This window comes from Malaclemys terrapin, chromosome 3 (genome assembly GCF_027887155.1).
Source record: "Malaclemys terrapin pileata isolate rMalTer1 chromosome 3, rMalTer1.hap1, whole genome shotgun sequence".
In the NCBI taxonomy this organism is placed as follows: Eukaryota; Metazoa; Chordata; order Testudines; family Emydidae; genus Malaclemys; species Malaclemys terrapin.
The window spans coordinates 190551842-190570085 of NC_071507.1; the positions used below are offsets into that span (position 1 = coordinate 190551842).

Here is an 18244-nt window from a genome sequence, read left to right on the forward strand (position 1 = left end):
TCCTTGCAATGGGGCGACCACATCTGCACACCATATTCAAGATGTGGGCGTGTCATGGATTTATATAGCGACAATATGACCTTTTCTGTCTTATTATATATCCCTTTCTTAATGAATCCCAACATTCTGTTAGCTTTTTTGACTGCCGCTGCATATTGAGTGGATGTTTTCAGAGAACTATCCACAATGACTCCAAGATCTCTTTCTTGAGTGGTAAAAGCTAATTTAGACCCCCTCATTTTGTATGTATAGTTGGGATTATGTTTTTCAATGTGCATTACTTTGCATTTATCAGCATTGAATTTCATCTACCATTTTGTTGCCCAGTCACCCAGTTTTGTGAGGTCCCTTTGTAACTCTTTGCAGTCTGCTTTGGACTTAATTATCTTGAGTAGTTTTGTATCATCTACAAATTTTGCCACCTCACTGTTTACCCCTTTTTCCAGATCATTTATTAATATGTTGAATAGGACTGGTCCCAATACAGACACTGGCCTGGGGGATACCACTATTTACCTCTCTCCATTCTGAAAACTGACCATTTATTCCTATCCTTTGTTTCCTGTCTTTTAACCAGTTACCAATTCACGAGAGGACCTTCCCTCTTATCCCATGACAGCTTACTTTGCTTAAGAGCCTTTGGTGAGGGATCTTGTTAAAGGCTTTCTGAAAAATCTAAGTACAACACATCCACTGGATCCCCCTTTCCACATGCTTGTTGACCTCCTCAAAGAATTCTAGTTGATTGGTGAGGCATGATTTCCCTTTACAAAAACCATGTTGACTCTTCCCCAACAAATCATGTTCATCTATGTGTCTGACAATTCTGACAAATGATGCATGTCTGACAAGTCTGTTCTTCACTATCGTTTCAACCATTTCTTTACTATAGTTCAACCAATTCTGTTCTTCACTAATGTTTCAACCAGTTTGCCTGGTACTGAAGTCAGACTTACCGGCCTGTAATTGCCGGGATCACCTCTGGAGCCCTTTTAAAAAATTGGCGTCTCATTGGCTATCTTCCAGTCATTTGGTACAGAAGCTGATTTAAATGATAGGTTACATACCACAGTTAGGAACTGGGCATCAGTATTTGTTTTAGCCACAATGCTATGTTTTTGCTTGTTAAGATTATTTAAAAAAAACAAAACCCACCTCTATTCCATCACTTAGCATCTATTGTTATTCCTTAATGTTTGGTATGAATAAAACATTTCACAGCCGACCACCCTGCCCACAGCCCCAAGCTGTGACAATGCTTAAAGACAGCTGTAGCTAGAGAAATTCTATTATGATTTGTAATCATGTAATTACAGTAGTGCCTTAGGGCCACCCATAGAAAGTTCTCTGAATGTCCAGAGGTTCCCTGCTTTTGCCACTTCTGCTTCTACAGGCTGGAGTCTCTGGCAGGTCCCTCTCTGCAGTTTTCCACTAAGGCCACATGGGGGGAGACACCACGGGGCCCTAGTGCTCCCAGGGGTGGGTGGGTGGGTGTGGGTGTAAGTTCCACACGAGCCGCTCTTGCAGCAAAACAGAGAGCAGTGCACTGTGGGTAGCTATCCCGCTGTACAACAAGCTGCAGGGTGCTTTGCGAAGGGTTTGTAATGCCTCATGGGGCAGATACAGCATCACATGATGCAGGTTTCTCACTCCCATCGTTCCATGGGCATCCTAGATTGTCAGCCGCTTTTCAATTGAAGTGTGTGGGGGGACAGGGGGAGTGTGTCTGACAGGGAGTGTGGGAGGGGGAGCGGGGAGAGACACAGACAGAGAAAGATTGTGTGTTGTCATAGTGTGTGAGAGAGTGCAGGGGGAGTACGTATGTGAGAGAGACAGAGTGTGTGTTGGCTAGGGTTACCAACTTTCTAATTGCTCAAAACCAAACACCCCTGCCCCGAGGCCCTGCCCCTGTCCCACCCCTTCTCTGAGGCTCCACCCCTGCTTGCTCCATCCCTCTTCCCTCTGTTGCATGCTCTCCCCCAACCCTCACTCACTTTCACTGGGCTGGGGCAGAGGAGTGGGGTGGGGCGGGATGAGGCCTCTGGCTGGGGATGCAGGCTTTGAGATAGGGCCAGGAATGAGGGATTTGGGTGCAGGATAGGGCTCCGGGCTGGGGTAGAGCGGGGGGATATGGGCTCTGGGTGTGGACTCCGGGTGATGCCAAAAATGAGGGGTTCAGGGTGTGGGAGAGGGCTTTGGGCTGAGGGGTTCAGAGTGTGGGAGGGGATGTGGGCTCTGGCTGGGGTGTGGCCTCTGGGGTGGGGCCAGGGATGAGGGTTTTGGGGTGAAGGAGGGGGCTCTGGGCTGAGGCAGGGGGTTGGTGTGCGGGGGGGGAGGGTTGTGAGCTCTGGGGTGGGGCTGGGGATGAGGGGTTTGGGGTGCAGCAAGGGGCTCAGGGCTCTGGCAGGGTGTTGAGGGTGTGCGGGTTCCAGGAGGGAGTTTGGGGACTCCTGGCAGGAGGGACTCCTAGGGTGTTGGGATGTGGGAGGGGATTCAGGGTCCCGGCAGTACTTACCACAGCTCCCAGGAAGCGGCTGCTAGGGCCCTGCAGCCCCTAGACACATGGGCAACCAGGGAAGCTCCGTGCAGTGCCCTCCCACCTGCAGGCGCCGCCCCCGCAGCTCCCATGGGATGCGGTTCCCAGCCAATGGGAGCTGTGGAGCCAGCACTAGGAATGGGGGCAGCATACAGAGCCTCCCTGGCTGCCCATGTGCCTAGGGGCTGCAAGGACCCGACAACCACTTCAGGGAGCCGCACGGAGCTAAGGTAGGCAGGGAGCCTGCCTTAGCCCTGCTGCGCCACTGACCAGGCTTTTAACAGCCTGGTTGGTGGTGCCGACCAGAGCCGCCAGGGTCCCTTTTCGACAGGGTGCTCCGGTCGAAAACCAGATGCCTGGCACCTTTGTGTCGGCATGCTGTCTCTAAGTTCAAACAGCAGAAGAAAGCAACCAGTCCTGAGGCAGGGAGAGGGAGACACCGCCTTACACATCAGCCCTGCTTCCCTTCCTAGCTCTGCACAGCTCAGCAGTCCTGCATCTCCCACAGCCGCCAGCCTGCTGCTGCATCCCTAGTGCCAGAGAAATTCCACATTAATGATTTGCTCTTTGCTGTCAGAGTGGAGTGGCATGCTCAGCTGTCAGAATTTCCCATAGCTTTGAAAGAGGAGGGGCACATGCTTGTGTAGCTGTATGCAAGGCAGCTGAGGTCAAAACAGTGGTTTTATTTTGTCGGCAAAACAGGAGAGTTTTGCCAACAAAAGTAGCATTGCGGTGTGCACACCTCCACTATTTTGTCAGCAAAAGCTGCTTTTGCCAGCAAAACTGGGTAGTGTAGACAAGGGCTAAGACACCTTGTCTTTGATTTTCAGAGGTGAAGAAGACCCATGTCCATAATTAACAGCCAGCAGGTAGCAATGGGTTACCTGATGCTATACTTCTAAAGATAATGGTATAATAGTTTAGCACCTCTAGGCTTGGCACTTCATAGCCCTGGCACCTCTGCGCTGCTGGACAGCAGCTGCCACTCTCCAGCCATCCAACCACTGCTTCATTTGTGCCAGGGCTTCTGACACCTCTTCCATTACAAATTAAGAACTGAGTCCAGTGAAAGACAGTTAAGCAGAAAAGTATTCCTGAGACAAAGAGAATGAGAAAAATCCTGGGGCGTAAGATCCACCTGTTCCTGAGACACCAAACAGCCAGAGCGCACTTCAGCAACAAGTACCCCCTAGACAACCCTGGACACGGATCAGATTAAACAGCTGGAAAGCAAAACCAACCTAACTTGACCTCAGCAGTCAAGACCAGAGAGGAGGATGAGGGGACAAAGGATCTTATTATTATTTTATATATGGAAATATACCTATCTCATAGAACCGGAAGGGACCTTGAAAGGTCATCGCGTCCAGTCCCCTGCCTTCACTAGCAGGACCAAGTACTGTCCCTGACAGTTTTTTGGGGGTTTTTTTTGCCCCAGATCCCTAAATGGCCTCCACAAGGATTGAACTCACAACCCTGGGTTTAGCAGGCCAATGCTCAAACCAAATTCAGGCTCCTTGCAGAAGGCGAGACGGCACCCTATATGTTTGTGACATCACTGAGCACATTGAAAGTGCTCAGAAATCTTGATGACAACCACCAGTGACACTTCAGCTGGGAAAGAATGAAACTCAGTATAAACTTCCTTTGCTGTATGCTGTGTTGTCATAGCCGTGTCGTCCCAGCATATTAGAGAGACAAGGTAATATCTTTTACTGGACCGACTTCCATTGATGAGAGAGACAAGTTTTTGAGCTTACACAGAGCTCTAGTTCAGGTCTGGGAAGCTTACTCAGCCCTGGTCTACACTACAGAATTACTTCGGTATAACTACGTCGCTCAGGAGTGTGAATCCACACCCCTGTGCGATGTTATGCTGAGCAGTATACATAGCCAGCATGGTCAATGAGGAGCTTCTCCCGCCAACATAGCTACCGCCTCTCACGGAGGTGGATTTACTAAGCCGATGGGAGAGCTCTTCATTAAAGTGCTACAGCGGCTGATGCAGTGTTTTTAAGTGTAGACCTGCCCTCACAGTGTCACTGCTAAATACATGATGGAACAGTAAATATATATTTCCAGGGACCCTACAAGGTGAAGTGGCCCATTAACACCCATCCAGGCACAGGGAGGAGAGGATGGGAGCAGGGGAGGAGGTGGAAAAGGCAGCTGGATGGGGGTGGTATGAGTATCTCTAAAAATCATGGACTAAATAGCATCATTGGATTTATGGCTTATTACAACTATCTATAACCCACTAACAATCCCCTCTCTGACTGGAGGAGTGTTACTGAGCCACTTCACCTTGAATGGTCCCTTGAAATGTGGTGGTGGTGGTACCTTTTAGCCCTGTTTAACTAGAGCACTCACTTGGGGGGTTGGAGACCCAGGTTCAAACCCCATCCCCCGCCTCCTGGGGAGAAAGGATTTGAACTGGGGGTCTACCATGAGAGTGCTCTACCCACTGAGCTATGGGGTATTCTGATGTGGGGATTCCCTCAGTCTCTCCTGCAGAAGCTGGTCCACTGTGGATAAATACTTACCTAGTCATTGGGCCAGAGATCGGGTGCAAGAATGACTCTATGGCCTAGTGGTTAGAACACTCATGTGGGAGTGCCAGAGTCTAGTCTAGCCCAGCCCCCCGCTCCAAGCATGTTTTTGTTTGTTAGGATTATTTTACCTGATGCCATACTTCTAAGGAAGTCTCGATACTGGTATACTAGTTTAGTCAGTGCTTAATTTGTGCCAGGGCTCAGCCCTGGCACCTCCATGACTATTTCATTACTTTGGAACAGCTTCAACAGGAGAAAGCCTCCCCCCACCCCCTCAGAATACACCATGGCCAGTGGTTAGGGCACCTATCCTAAGAGGTAGAAGACGCCATTCAAATCCCTTTTCCCCATCAGGTGGAAAGGGGAAATAGAATCTGGGTCTCTCAGCTGCTAGACTGAACAGTATAAAAGAGGCTCCTCCTCCTCTGGCATTTTTTGCAAGAGCAGCATAGGCCCACCAGAGTGGAAAACATTTCCGTGCCCTCTCCCCCCAGCCACCCAATATACATATGGCCGAGCCAAAACACCCTCAACTTAGTGGCACAGCAGCGCAGTGCCCCCGGAAGTTGAAACCCAGGCAACGAGCCTGCTTGCCACCTTACTCGAGGAGAGCGTTCCCAGCTATCAACCACCAGCAGAGATAGGTGCCTCACTCTAGCCCAGATTTAGGCACCTATCTCCATAATGGGGCAGGGCTTAGAACACACCCCTCTAGTCAGCATCTCCCATTGGCTAGTTTAGGCAGCTTCCTTTCTAATAATTTACCTCTTGCAGATCCTATTCTTAGGTGCTTAGCACTCTCCAGTCATTGTATAGGGAGCTAGGTACCTAACACAGGCTTTGTGGATCCCATTGTTGTTCCAGTGATTTTCCAGGTGTCGCAATGCCTAAGCGCTTCTGTGGATCCATGACCTAGCACCTTCCAGCTTTTGCTAGGATTTTTATCAGTTAAAACTGGGCCTGTCAGGCTTTTGACCTGAATATATACTCTCAACCTCACTGGGCAGCTCCTCAGACCTGCATTTCCTACTCACATCAATAAGAGCGGAGGCGGTTCAGCACCTTCCACTATCAAGTCTTCAAAGAACTTCCTTAGATCTCTCGCTGCAGCTGGTTGAGGAAGCTCTCTCACAAGCCACCCTTTCTCCCTTTAGTGGAAGCACACATTTTTTTTCATAACAATTTGATTAAAAAAATATCTGAAGGTAAGACTAGCTGTGCTTTGGGATACTTAAGGAAATTAAGTCTTTAACAAAATGTAATCCAGCATTCTAATCTTTGCCTGGTAGCTCTTTATTCAACTGCAAAATGTGTTATTTTATTTAATTGTGTCATTTATCAACACAGCACATAATTACTACTACTATATAATGGATTGGAAAGACATACCACGGTTGCCTGTGTAATCAGATATGCTCTTATATTACTTATTTCTAACCACTTTATAGATGGAAAAACAACCTTGCAGGCATAATTTCATGTTCTACTTCCTGAATATTAAGCAGAAAGGAAATGCACAGAACACACAACTTTAGACTGCAAGGCTGGTAACATCTGCCTTATGAATTACCCCCTCTGCTATTCCTATAACTGAACTCATTTCCCTGTCCTTTGATATTACATTTCAAACAAAATCTTGAGCAGACCTCATCAAAATAATCCTCCGGGCATCTGATTTCCATTCCCTGTGTCTTGCAGGTACAAATGATTTCATTTTTACATGTACAGGGACACTGAAAACCCTGAACAGGCACTAGAAGAAAAAAAAAGTCATATGAAATGGAATATTTAATGAAAGGAAGCAGCAAAGCTTTCATAGAAATCAAAAAGATGCTGGTCTTAAGAGTTCACTGAAAGAATTTTTATTAATCTTATTACCCTACAGAATTGCTTTAAAAAATTTTCTTAAACACCACCAAGCTTTCATCAAAATCAGACTCTGCAATACAAGCAAAAGAATTCTTATTGACAGAGGAAATACGATATTTGCATACTATTCAAAATAAGCAAAACTGAAAGATGAAGTGGATCCAAATGCCAAAACTTCACTAAATTAGTAAGGGCAGAAGCCAGCACGGTGCTGCGTTCCTTCAGCACCTTACAGCCAAAAGGGCTGGGGACACTCGGCGCCTTGTCTAGGCTCTCATCGTGCAATTTTCTCAAAGCTCAAGGATAGCTAAAGGTGATAAATTTGGCTCTACTATCAACCCAATTTCACCCTAAATTACTCCATCTGAAATTTCACCCAGCAACAGCATAGGATTTCTATGGAAAGTTTAAGGTAAATCAGCCAAGTTATGGGGGTTGGGGGAGAAGAGGAACTCGCTTCTGAAACATCTTCCAAAAAAATCACAAAAGGAGTTGGCCTAAGAACCCAATTTATTTTAATCTGTTTTAAGACTGCTGGCCTTTGAGTGGATTTAGTTAACGCCGAACACATTAAGTGTGTACAGCTTTGGTTCATATGGCTGTGATGGGGGAAGAATAGGCAAGAAGCCACAGGGTGGGCAAGACAATAGCTGGCTAACGCAACAATAAAAATGTATTTGCATAAGTTGTCACAGCTGATTAGGCTGGTGGCCACCTGAGACTAGTGTGACCATTGAGATCATGCAAACATACCCATCTTTGCTTTTATTTTGTCTCCAACCATCTCTCCTTTTTTATTTATTCAGCTAGGGTATCTAGTCATAATCCTAGACTGAATTATCTGAGGCAGGGAATGCATCCATTAATTAATTTGTGTCGTATCTAGCACAGGGGGCCCTTTATTGGAGACTACAGGTACCACAGTCATAAATAAATGGCCTGATTTTGAATGGGGAGAGGGCCAGATAGGTGGGGTGGGGGGTTCAGATTACAAGGAAGAGAGCTCTTTCTGCCAACACATCTACTTAACATGTTCCACACCCTGCTCTAGCTAGAGACAGAGCCACAAAGGATGCCCAGTCTGAGGCCCCAGAGGGAAGGGCAGAGGAGCTATGTCAGAAATTAGAAATAGGAGACAGTAATTTTCTGTCATACCCTGCCAGAATTTGAGCCACCAATGTAGAGTTGAAAGACTACCTGATCGCTGCTTCAATGGTCTACGTACAATTCATTTGGTAGTTAGGCAATCACATCAAAGTATCATAACTGGCACCCTTTGCGGTAATCAAAGCAAAAGCATCAAAGACTGAAAGGGCCTTGCAAAAAACCTACTCTATGGAAGGCTGTTCTGTGACTCAGCAGGTCAACATTGGAGACCAGTTCTGTCAATCTAGCCCCTTACCTGAGCACTGAAGTAGGTGTATTTTTGTGTGTGTATATACACAACATACACAATTACACACAGATGTCAACATTTAAGGTAGTATAGGAGGTAGGCATACAGATACATAGTGCCCATCATGACAGTAAGCTCTTACCCAAATTTTAATCATTAGTTTGATGATGCTTATACTCCTCTTTTAATCCCTTCAACATGTTAAAGAGAAAAGATATTATCAGTAAATTAACATGGCATATAGGAAGGTTTGCAAAAGTTGTACACAAGCAACTTTTGGGTAAACAAATGTTAGTTTTATTCCCTCATCAAACTAAGAGTAAGCAAATTTTGAGCATTGGCTAGTAAATTTCAAGTTTAAATACTCATTTATGGTGATTCACCATCCTAAAGGATCTTTGTCTATATTACATTAACATTTACATTTGGCAAAACATGTCTTTAAATGTATCAGCATCTATAAGCCAAAACAGTCTATTTATTAACACTCCCTCCCATCCCCACCGACCTGGTTCAATATAGCACATCAGCTTTCCACCCCACACCCTCCTTTTAGCCAGTCACTGGCAACAAGATGACTTCTTAGAAAAACATCTACTAGACAGTTGGATATATTTCAGGGCAATACATATTTATGACTTGTAATGCAGACCTCTACTTACTGCCACCAGTCTAAGGGAAGAGCTACACAAGACAGAAATTTTTGTTTAATATAAGCAGCAGCCTTATAACAAACACAAGTTCCCTATAACAAAAAGGATAGGTTGATTCAAACATTCCCATAGGGAGAAAAATAGTAACTTACATACAATAGCAGAAATATTTGATAAGTGTCAAAATATACTAAACCCTTTTCTATACAAAAATTGTGGGTTTTTTCCCCTATTTATGGTGCCTGATTTTTATACATATATGGGATGAAATTCACTCTTATGTAGAGAGTCCACACAAGACCACTTACCCTAAAGATGGAAGCTAAGTGGTGCACAGAGTCTAGTGCAAGCTATCTAGGGTGAGGAATTTCACCAGGACTGAATCAAAAACTTGGTAATATTACTGGAAACAGACACTACAATTATGCAGCAATGACGAGGTCTCCTTGATATCTAGAAGAAAGTGTGTCCACTTAATGGAATTACTAAAATTTAAGTAATTTAAACGAAATCCAAAAGTGAACTACATTTATTTAGTAAATTCCAAACTTAAAATATCAAAGCTTCAAAATGAATAGTCTATGCATGAGGCATAGAAGTAAAAGGGTCAAATGAAAATAATCAAACTTGATTAATGGTCCTTATGAGGTTCAGTCCGAAAACACTGTGGCAAGAGTTAAAATCTTTCCAAAAGAGCTCATCTTTATTTTGGTGGGTCTGTGTTTATTCCATATTTCTCCTTGAGAAGTTTCAGCTGCTCTTCTTTCTTCTTTGTGTCCATTTTTTGGAATGCCTGTAATAAAAATCAACAAAACTACATTAGAGAAGAATATTCTTTACAATTTACCTCTTACTGAGTTTTTAATAAGGCATATTAGTTACACTTCTTAGGAGACAATACTACAGTTAACACAAGTTACCATGTCATTACCATAGTCTTCAATTAAGACACGGAAAAATATCATGATTTTAGGGTAAGTGAAAGTAATTCTTGTCACTACACAGCATAATTCTTCAATACTGGACAGCGTCCCAAGGAAATGTGGCCTAGAAATCTATATGCTTGTCATTGTGCAGAGAAACAATGTCAAGAGCTCAGAGATCATTTCTTCTAACCAAGATCTTGTCTCCTTTGGCAGGGACCCCAAAACTAAACCTGTGGGAAGCATTCTGCAATCTGCTCTTTACAGCCCACCTTGCTTCCCCCAGTCCAGTCCAATAAGCATGTTCTTTGCACAAAAAAGAATAAAAGCTAAAATGAAACCCTGTTAGCTCATATACACCCTCCCACTCCAAGTTCAGCATTGTTCTCTAGAATATTTAAATCAATAGCTGCAATAAATCCAAATAATTTTCATTTTAGACTAGAATGGAAAATTGATAGCATACCACATATTTAATAGTTATTTTAGAAAATCAAGTGTACTTGCCCTGTTTGCATTGTAGTACAAGACAACAAGGTATCTGTTGCACACATTGAATCCCGACAGATGATCACAAGCATTCTTGGCATCAAAGATGTCTTCATAAACTACATATGCTGTTCCTCTAGTCTCTGGAGTGTTTCCACTGCAACGTAAGATCAGTTTTAATATTAAAACAATATGAATATAAAATAATTCCAATAACAATTAGCAGTGACAGCACAGATTATGTTAACTAATACAACTTTAATAAAAACCAAGATTTCTAATGACTTTTTCTAGACTTTGAGATACATCCTTGCTTTCCATACCAATCTTCGTTTATTATTATTTCTGGCTCTAATTTTGTAAAGAGTGACAGCAGCAACTATATGCATAGTATTATGTTCCAAGGTCAATTCATCTCTCTAAGAATGATTATGAAAGCCTTTACTATATGCATTATGGGGGTGTCATTCTTGGAAAGCCTGAAAACTGTTACATCAGTAAATTGCTTAAGAGCTCAATCTTGTAATGTCAAATCAAATCTTTAAAGCTGAAGTATTGTGCGTGATACCACTCCAAGATACCAGGAACCTAGATGGATTGCTATTTCAGCGTATCACACACATAGATAGAGTATGTCTACACTGCAATTAAAAACCCACAGCTGGCCCGTGTTAGCTGACTCCGTGTTTAATTGTGGTGGAGACGTTCTAGCCCGATCCCCAGTGTCTAGACCACAATTAAACAGCCCCTTACCCTGTGCCTGAATTATCTCACCTGCAGCCCTTGGTTTTTAATTGCAGCATAAACATACCCAAAGAAAGCTACATTGGAACAATAGTGCCTCAACTTCAAAAACTGTGCTGGCAGTAGATACCAGAGCTTAATGTTCCCTTTCTGTTATCTTATTTGTATTGAATTTAAACAAAACCAGGTCTCAGTACACAAACAATGAATCAATTAGTGCTTTGTAGACATTTCTTCCAAGATGAAATCCTTCACTTAAAACCAAGCATAAAGAAAAACCTTCATGTTTATTCAGTATCCTAATAACTAGCAGCTAGACCAGTTTATGCTGTGATGTGTTGGACCTGATAAATTAAGCAAGGTCTGGGTCACTTAGTATTTAAGTGTTCATTGGAGATCTTCCATCCATCAGCACAGGAATTATGCTGGTGACCAGATAGATGATACATTTCCCTGACTGAATGATAATGAAGTTTACTTGTAACTATATTCATGCTAGCTTTCCTTTGTTCGATGCAATCTCACTGTTCCTACTTATATCCTTTTGGGTCATCCTAAATAATAATTCTCCTTCTTTGTCTACAAGTGTTAGAAGGATAGGAAATTTTACTTGTTTGGCCATGCTACTCATTTAATTCTTTTACACCTTCCTCAACTCAGTCCATACAGTGCGGCCCTAATCATTTTTGTTAATCTTTTCTGAACTTCTTCTGTCAACAGTTTTCTGATATCGAGATAGCTAGAACTGTATGCTGTTGTCTAGGTAAATAAACTATTTTCAGCATGTAGTAGGCGGCCTGCAATTTATGCAGTATAACTGTTGAGAATGTTATGCCTCACTAAGTTGCTGTCCAGTATCCAATGTATCTGTCTAAGTCCTGTTAACATAAGAATGGCCATTCTGGGTCAGACCAAGCATCCATCTATCCCAGTATCCTGTCTTCCAATACTGTGCCAGATGCTTCAGAGGGAGAGAACAGAACAGGACAACGTATTAAGTCATCCATCCCTTGTCATCCAGTCCCAGATTCTAACGGTCAGAGGTTTAGGCACACCCAGAGTATGTGGTTGCATCCCTGACCACCTTGGCTAATAGCCATTGATGGACCTATCCTCCATGAACGTCTCTCATTCTTTTTTGCACCCACTTATATTTTGGCCTTCATAGCATCCCATGGCAATGAGTTCCACAGATTGACTGTGTGTTGTGTGAAGAAGTACTTCCTTATATTTGTTTTAAACTTGCTGCCTATTAATTTCATTGGGTGGCCCCTGATTCATGTGTTATGTGAATGCGTAAATAACACTTCCTTATTCACTTTCTCCACACAATTCATGATTTTATGGACCTCTATCATTTCTTTGTCATTTCTTTTCTGAACATTCCCAATCTTTTTAATCTCCCCTCACACAGAAGCTGTTCCATACTCCTAATCATTATGGTTGGTGTTCTCTGCACCTTTTCTAATTCTAATATCTTTTTTTGAGATGGGGCAACCAGAACTGCATGCAGTATTCAAGGTGTAGGTGTACAATAGATTTATATAGTGGCATTATGATATTTACTGTCTTACTATCTATCCTATTCCTAATGGTTCTTAAAATTGTAAGCTTTTTTGACTGCTGCTGCACATTGAGCGGATGTTTTCAGAGAACTATCCATGATGACTCCAAGATCTCTTTCTTAAGTGGTAACTGCTCATTTAGACCCCATCATTTTGTACGTATAGTTGGTATTGGTTTTCCAATATGCATTACATATGGCAGCTCTGAGAGTCACTTAAGGAGAACCTTAAAAACCAAGACGGTTAGATCAACAGAATTTACTGTAATATTGTAAATTCCCATTAGGTAGAAGGGTCTGTTTTCTCCAAAATAACTCTTTAAAATATTTAAAGTAAAAACTAGCCATGAACTTTGTTCACATTGACCTCTGTCTTTGATGCACTTAAACTGTTCAAAAGCCACTAGGAAAAAATAGCAGATCATATTCAGTGAATGTTTTTACTGAGTACTAACAAAAATGAAATGCACTATGTATGAGTTCTTCACTAGACTGCTGGTTTGTCTAAGAGGAGAAATAGAGTCATATGGTTTATTTACCTCCCATTGCACAATCCCATATCATTTCCCCCAACTTGTCAACTTTTATCTGCTATGAATGTACTTTAAAAGATGATCTAGTATGCTTACAGCTAAAATCAAAACAGAGGAGTTTGGCATCATATTTCTGCAGAAAACAATGTCCTGCTGCTCACACTGATGGATATTTGGAACACTTCCAACAATTGTACCCAATACTTACTGCTACATTTTTGTAATCAAAAGACTTACACTCTGATTTGCCGAATAGGTCCATATTTTCCAAAAATATCATACATTTCCTCAGCTGTGATTTTGTATGGCAAGTTTCTGATATATAAAATCCGATTGACTTCAGGAGGCAGCCGAATCTAAAATAGAGACCACAGTTACATTTGGAATGCTCACTTCCAAAACTAACACATCAAATGTACATATCTCCCAGTTACCATACACCTTCTGTCTCACAGACCCTTTTGTGATCACATATCATCCATTAACAACAACAGCACTTGCTGGCATGGAAAGACATTAGGAAAGAATTTGAGGCATCTGTAGCTCTATGGTCTATAAGTAGAAGTATATGAACAGATCTAAATTCGGAAGGGACCACCAAGAACATCTAGTCTGATCTCCAGCAAAATACAGGTCATAGAACTTCCCCAAGTAATTCCTGTTTGTACTACAGCATCTCTTTTAGGAAAACATCCAGTTTTGATTTGAAAATTGCTAGTGATGGAGAAGCCACCACAATCTCTGGTAAACTGTTCCAGCGTTGGAACCCTCTCTGTTAAAAATGTACGCCTTTTTTCAAGTCTGAGGGCAGGTCTACACTACCGCTTATGTTTATGTAATGGATGTTGCTTAGGGGTGTGAAAAATCCACCCCCACCACCCCCGAGTGACGCAAGGTACACAGACCTAAACGCCAGGGTGAACAGCACTATGTCGGCGGGAAACACTCTCCTGCCGACATAGCTACTGGCTCTTGCAGAGGTGGAGTAATTATGCGGATGGAAGAACTCTCTCCTGCGCTGCATCGGTGCAGCTGTGCCAACGTATCACTTCTAATGTAGACTAGCCCTGAATTTGGCTAGCTTAAGAACCAATGGTTGGAAAGTTGATTTCCCTTTGCTTGTTACATTGAAGAGCCTATTATCAAATATTTGTTCTCCTTATGGGTTCTGGCACTCTGTGGCTCAAGTCACCCCTTAACCTTGTCTTCGTTACGCTTAATAGATTGTGCTCCTTGTGTTGATCACTATACAGAATATTTTTCAACGCTTTAATCATTTGCGTTGATCTTCTCGAACGTAAAAAATTTCCAGTCTTGACGATCTGCCTTGGGGCTTTCGATGACTCATTTAAAGTCTCCGCGGGCATATCAGAGCAATAATACCTCTCAACTAGGTCATTATTTGGCTCTCTCAACGGCGTGTCACGGGACACAATACGGGGTAACTGGATGATGATACAGTCTGTGACAAGCAGGTCGGACTACACCGGCTAACGGTCCCCTCCGCCCCCAAGCCCCAGCACACGGGTGTGAAGAGCTTTGGCGGCGCAGCGTTACACGGGCAGCCACAGACCTGGGGCAGTCAGATGCCCCACCACGCGCCCCCGGGAGCTGGGCCGGGGCCTGACCCTGGGGGCTGCTCGGCGCGCGGAACAAGCCGACCCCCCAGCCCGGCTCAGCCGAGGCGCCTCGAACCCGCCCCCCACCGGGGCTGGGGCGGCCGCAGGCCCCTGCCAGCGGCCCCATCTCCTGCCCCGCGGTGGGAGGCGGGAGCCTCGGGCAGGCGGGCGCGGCCGGAACAGCCCGGGGCGGGGGAGCCGCGTTCCCCCCGCGGCGGCGGCGGCGGCACTACTCACGTTGGCTCGCTTGGCCGCTTGCATCGCCATGGTGCCGGGCGGGGTGGGGGCCTTCTCCTAGCAGGGAAACAACGGGAGCGCCTCCGCCTCGCGCCCGCTCACCCCGACAGGCAGCGCCGGATGCTAGCCCAGCCTGCACCGCGGCCGCGCAGGAAGTGACGCATGACAACCGGATGGGGATGAAAGAAGCCGGCTAGTTTACGGGCGGGGCGGGGCTTGGGGAAATGACGGTGAGGGTCACGTGACTTTGGCCTCCAGCGTGCCGGGCGCGGTCATTAATTTGCCTCCCCGCAGTCCCTCCCTCCCTGCTGGGGGTGTCGTTAGAGCTCCCGGCCCCTCCCCCACCTGCCCCTCCCCCGCCCTCTACCCTCACCCCCCGTGGCCCCTCCTTCATCCTTTCCCCCTCCGGCCCTCCTCCTGCTCCTCCCCCCACAACACCTGCCCCTCCCCACTCCACCTCCCCCGGCCTCTATCCGCTCCCCTCACCCCCCCCATGGCCCTTTCCCCCCTCCGGCCCTCCTCCTGCTCCTCCCCCCACAACACCTGCCCCTCCCCACTCCACCTCCCCCGGCCTCTATCCGCTCCCCTCACCCCCCCCATGGCCCTTTCCCCCCTCCGGCCCTCCTCCTGCTCCTCCCCCCATAACACCTGCTCCTCCCCACTCCACCTCCCCCGGCATCTACCCGCTCCCCTCACCCCCCCATGGCCCTTCCCTCCCCTTTCCCCCCTCCGGCCCGCCTCCTGCTCCTCCCCCCACAACACCTGCCCCTCCCCACTCCACCTCCCCCGGCCTCTATCCGCTCCCCTCACCCCCCCCCATGGCCCTTTCCCCCCTCCGGCCCTCCTCCTGCTCCTCCCCCCACAACACCTGCTCCACCCCACTCCACCTCCCCCGGCCTCTATCCGCTCCCCTCACCCCCCCCATGGCCCTTCCCTCCCCTTTCCCCCCTCCGGCCCTCCTCCTGCTCCTCCCCCCACAACACCTGCTCCACCCCACTCCACCTCCCCCGGCCTCTATCCGCTCCCCTCACCCCCCCATGGCCCTTTCCCCCCTCCGGCCCTCCTCCTGCTCCTCCCCCCATAACACCTGCCCCTCCCCACTCCACCTCCCCCGGCCTCTATCCACTCCCTTCACCCCCCCATGGCCCTTTCCCCCCTCCGGCCCTCCTCCTGCTCCTCCCCCCATAACACCTGCCCCTCCCCACTCCACCTCCCCCGGCCTCTATCCGCTCCCTTCACCCCCCCCATGGCCCTTCCCTTCCCTTTCCCCCCTCCGGCCCCCACTTCTGCTCCTCCCCACTCCACCTCCCCCGGCCTCTACCCGCTCCCCTCACCCCCCCATGGCCCTTCCCTCCCCTTTCCCCCCTCCGGCCCTCCTCCTGCTCCTCCCCCCACAACACCTGCTCCACCCCACTCCACCTCTCCCGGCCTCTATCCACTCCCTTCACCCCCCCATGGCCCTTTCCCCCCTCCGGCCCTCCTCCTGCTCCTCCCCCCATAACACCTGCCCCTCCCCACTCCACCTCCCCCGGCCTCTATCCGCTCCCTTCACCCCCCCCATGGCCCTTCCCTTCCCTTTCCCCCCTCCGGCCCCCACTTCTGCTCCTCCCTCCACAACACCTGCCCCACTAGTGCCCCTCCCCTCTCTCCCCCACCCCACTACTGGTCCTAGTCCCCCCCCCCCAGTCACACCAGCTCACCCGCCTCCCTCCTCCCTTCCCCTCTGCTCCTGCCTCTTGTGTTTGAATTTACTAAGACACGATGTAAATAACGAACCGAGCTGCAGCTTTATGTCAGTCGGACAATCTATCAGTTCTGACCACAGCACTGTGCAGAACAGCGCAAGGCAGCGTGCAGACCAGTCTGAGGCTGGAGACGTGGGGCAGCAGCTTACTTCAGTTCACTTCTAGCTAACTTCCCCAAATTCACCCCTTTCTGCACCGGGTTAGAAGCTTTGGCCTAGCTGCTGGTGTTGACATCAGGGATGTCAAGTTCTTGTTTTGTACAGCACTTCCCTCCCTTCAAGGGATTTCCTCTCCTTGGTGCTGCTGCTGCCATTACTCCCCACAACTTTAGAGCTGGGCAAAATATTCCCAATTGCTTTTTCCCCCGCAATGAAAGAAAAACAACCTTCCCCTACACATTTTCTACCATGGGCTTAAACAACCCTCCTCCATTTTTCAGCTAGATCTTCACAAAGTATGTAGTCTGGCTACAGTATATCAGAGCTGCCTCTTATATTTCTAGTGGTGGGAGCATAACCTGCTACACTTCATAACGCCTTGCTTAACGTTGTAGTTATTTTCTTAAGAAATGCGACTTTAAGCAAAACGATGTTAAGCGAATCCAATTTCCCCATAAGAATTAATGTAAATGGGGGGCTTAGGTTCCAGGGAAATGTTTTTCACCTGACAAAACACTATATTATATATATATACACACACACACACAGTACAAGTTTTAAACAAACAATTTAATACTGGTACACAGCAATGATAATTGTAAAGCTTGGTTGAGGTGGTGAAGTCAGAGGGTGGGATATTTCCAGAGAATGCCTTACTGCTAAATGATGAACTAGCACTCAGCTGAGCACTCAAGGGTTAACACATCCTTGTTAATGTAGCCTCACACTCTACAAGGCAGCACGAATGGAGGGAGGGGAGACAGCATGGCAGACAGAGACACACACGCCTTGCGTGAGAGAGAGAGAGATGTGCATTGCTCCTTTTAAGTACGCTGACCCCACTCTAAGTACACTGCCTTTTTAAATAGATCAGCAAGATGAGACAGCTGCTGCTGCCAGCAAGCTTCCTCCGGCCTGAGCCCTGTTGTGTGTCCCCCTTGCTCTTTGGAAATGGGGTAAGCGGGGTGCAGGAGCAGGGAGAAGTTGGTGCCTATGGCTGATGGGGCTGCCAGTCCACCCTGGTTCCAAGCCCCCACAATCTTGCCCAATGAAGGAACTGTAGGAGTGGAATAGACTATATTAAATAACTCCCCTAGGACAGTGGTCTCCAAAGTGGGGTGTGCGCACCCCAGGGGGTGCTCAAGACAATCCCTTGGGGAGAGCGGGAGGAGAAGCGCTGCCGGGGGGGGGTGAGGGGGAAAAAAAAGGGCGGCTGGAGGAGGGAG

At 46.7% G+C, this 18244-nt stretch overlaps 1 protein-coding gene across 1 annotated transcript; it reads right to left on the reverse strand.

Annotated features, from left to right (window-relative positions):
- Positions 1 to 6927: 6927 nt before the first annotated feature.
- SF3B6 (splicing factor 3b subunit 6) lies at positions 6928 to 15267 on the reverse strand. Its single transcript, XM_054024155.1, has 4 exons — positions 15116 to 15267; positions 13497 to 13615; positions 10437 to 10575; positions 6928 to 9799 (listed from the first exon to the last, which is right to left on the reverse strand). Exons 1-4 carry the CDS (start codon positions 15143 to 15145, stop codon positions 9710 to 9712), a joined length of 378 nt encoding a protein of 125 aa, XP_053880130.1. The 5' UTR covers positions 15146 to 15267; the 3' UTR covers positions 6928 to 9709.
- Positions 15268 to 18244: the final 2977 nt, after the last annotated feature.

What these genes read in the sequence shown, in the direction of transcription:
- SF3B6 (XM_054024155.1), bottom strand. Translation starts at nt 15,145, where the DNA reads ATGGCGATGCAAGCGGCCAAGCGAGCCAAC. An exon ending in AAGCGGCCAAGCGAGCCAAC is followed by an intron (nt 13,616 to 15,115) that starts GTGAGTAGTGCC and finishes TCTCTATTTTAG; the next exon opens with ATTCGGCTGCCTCCTGAAGT. An exon ending in CCTATTCGGCAAATCAGAGT is followed by an intron (nt 10,576 to 13,496) that starts GTAAGTCTTTTG and finishes CTTACGTTGCAG; the next exon opens with TGGAAACACTCCAGAGACTA.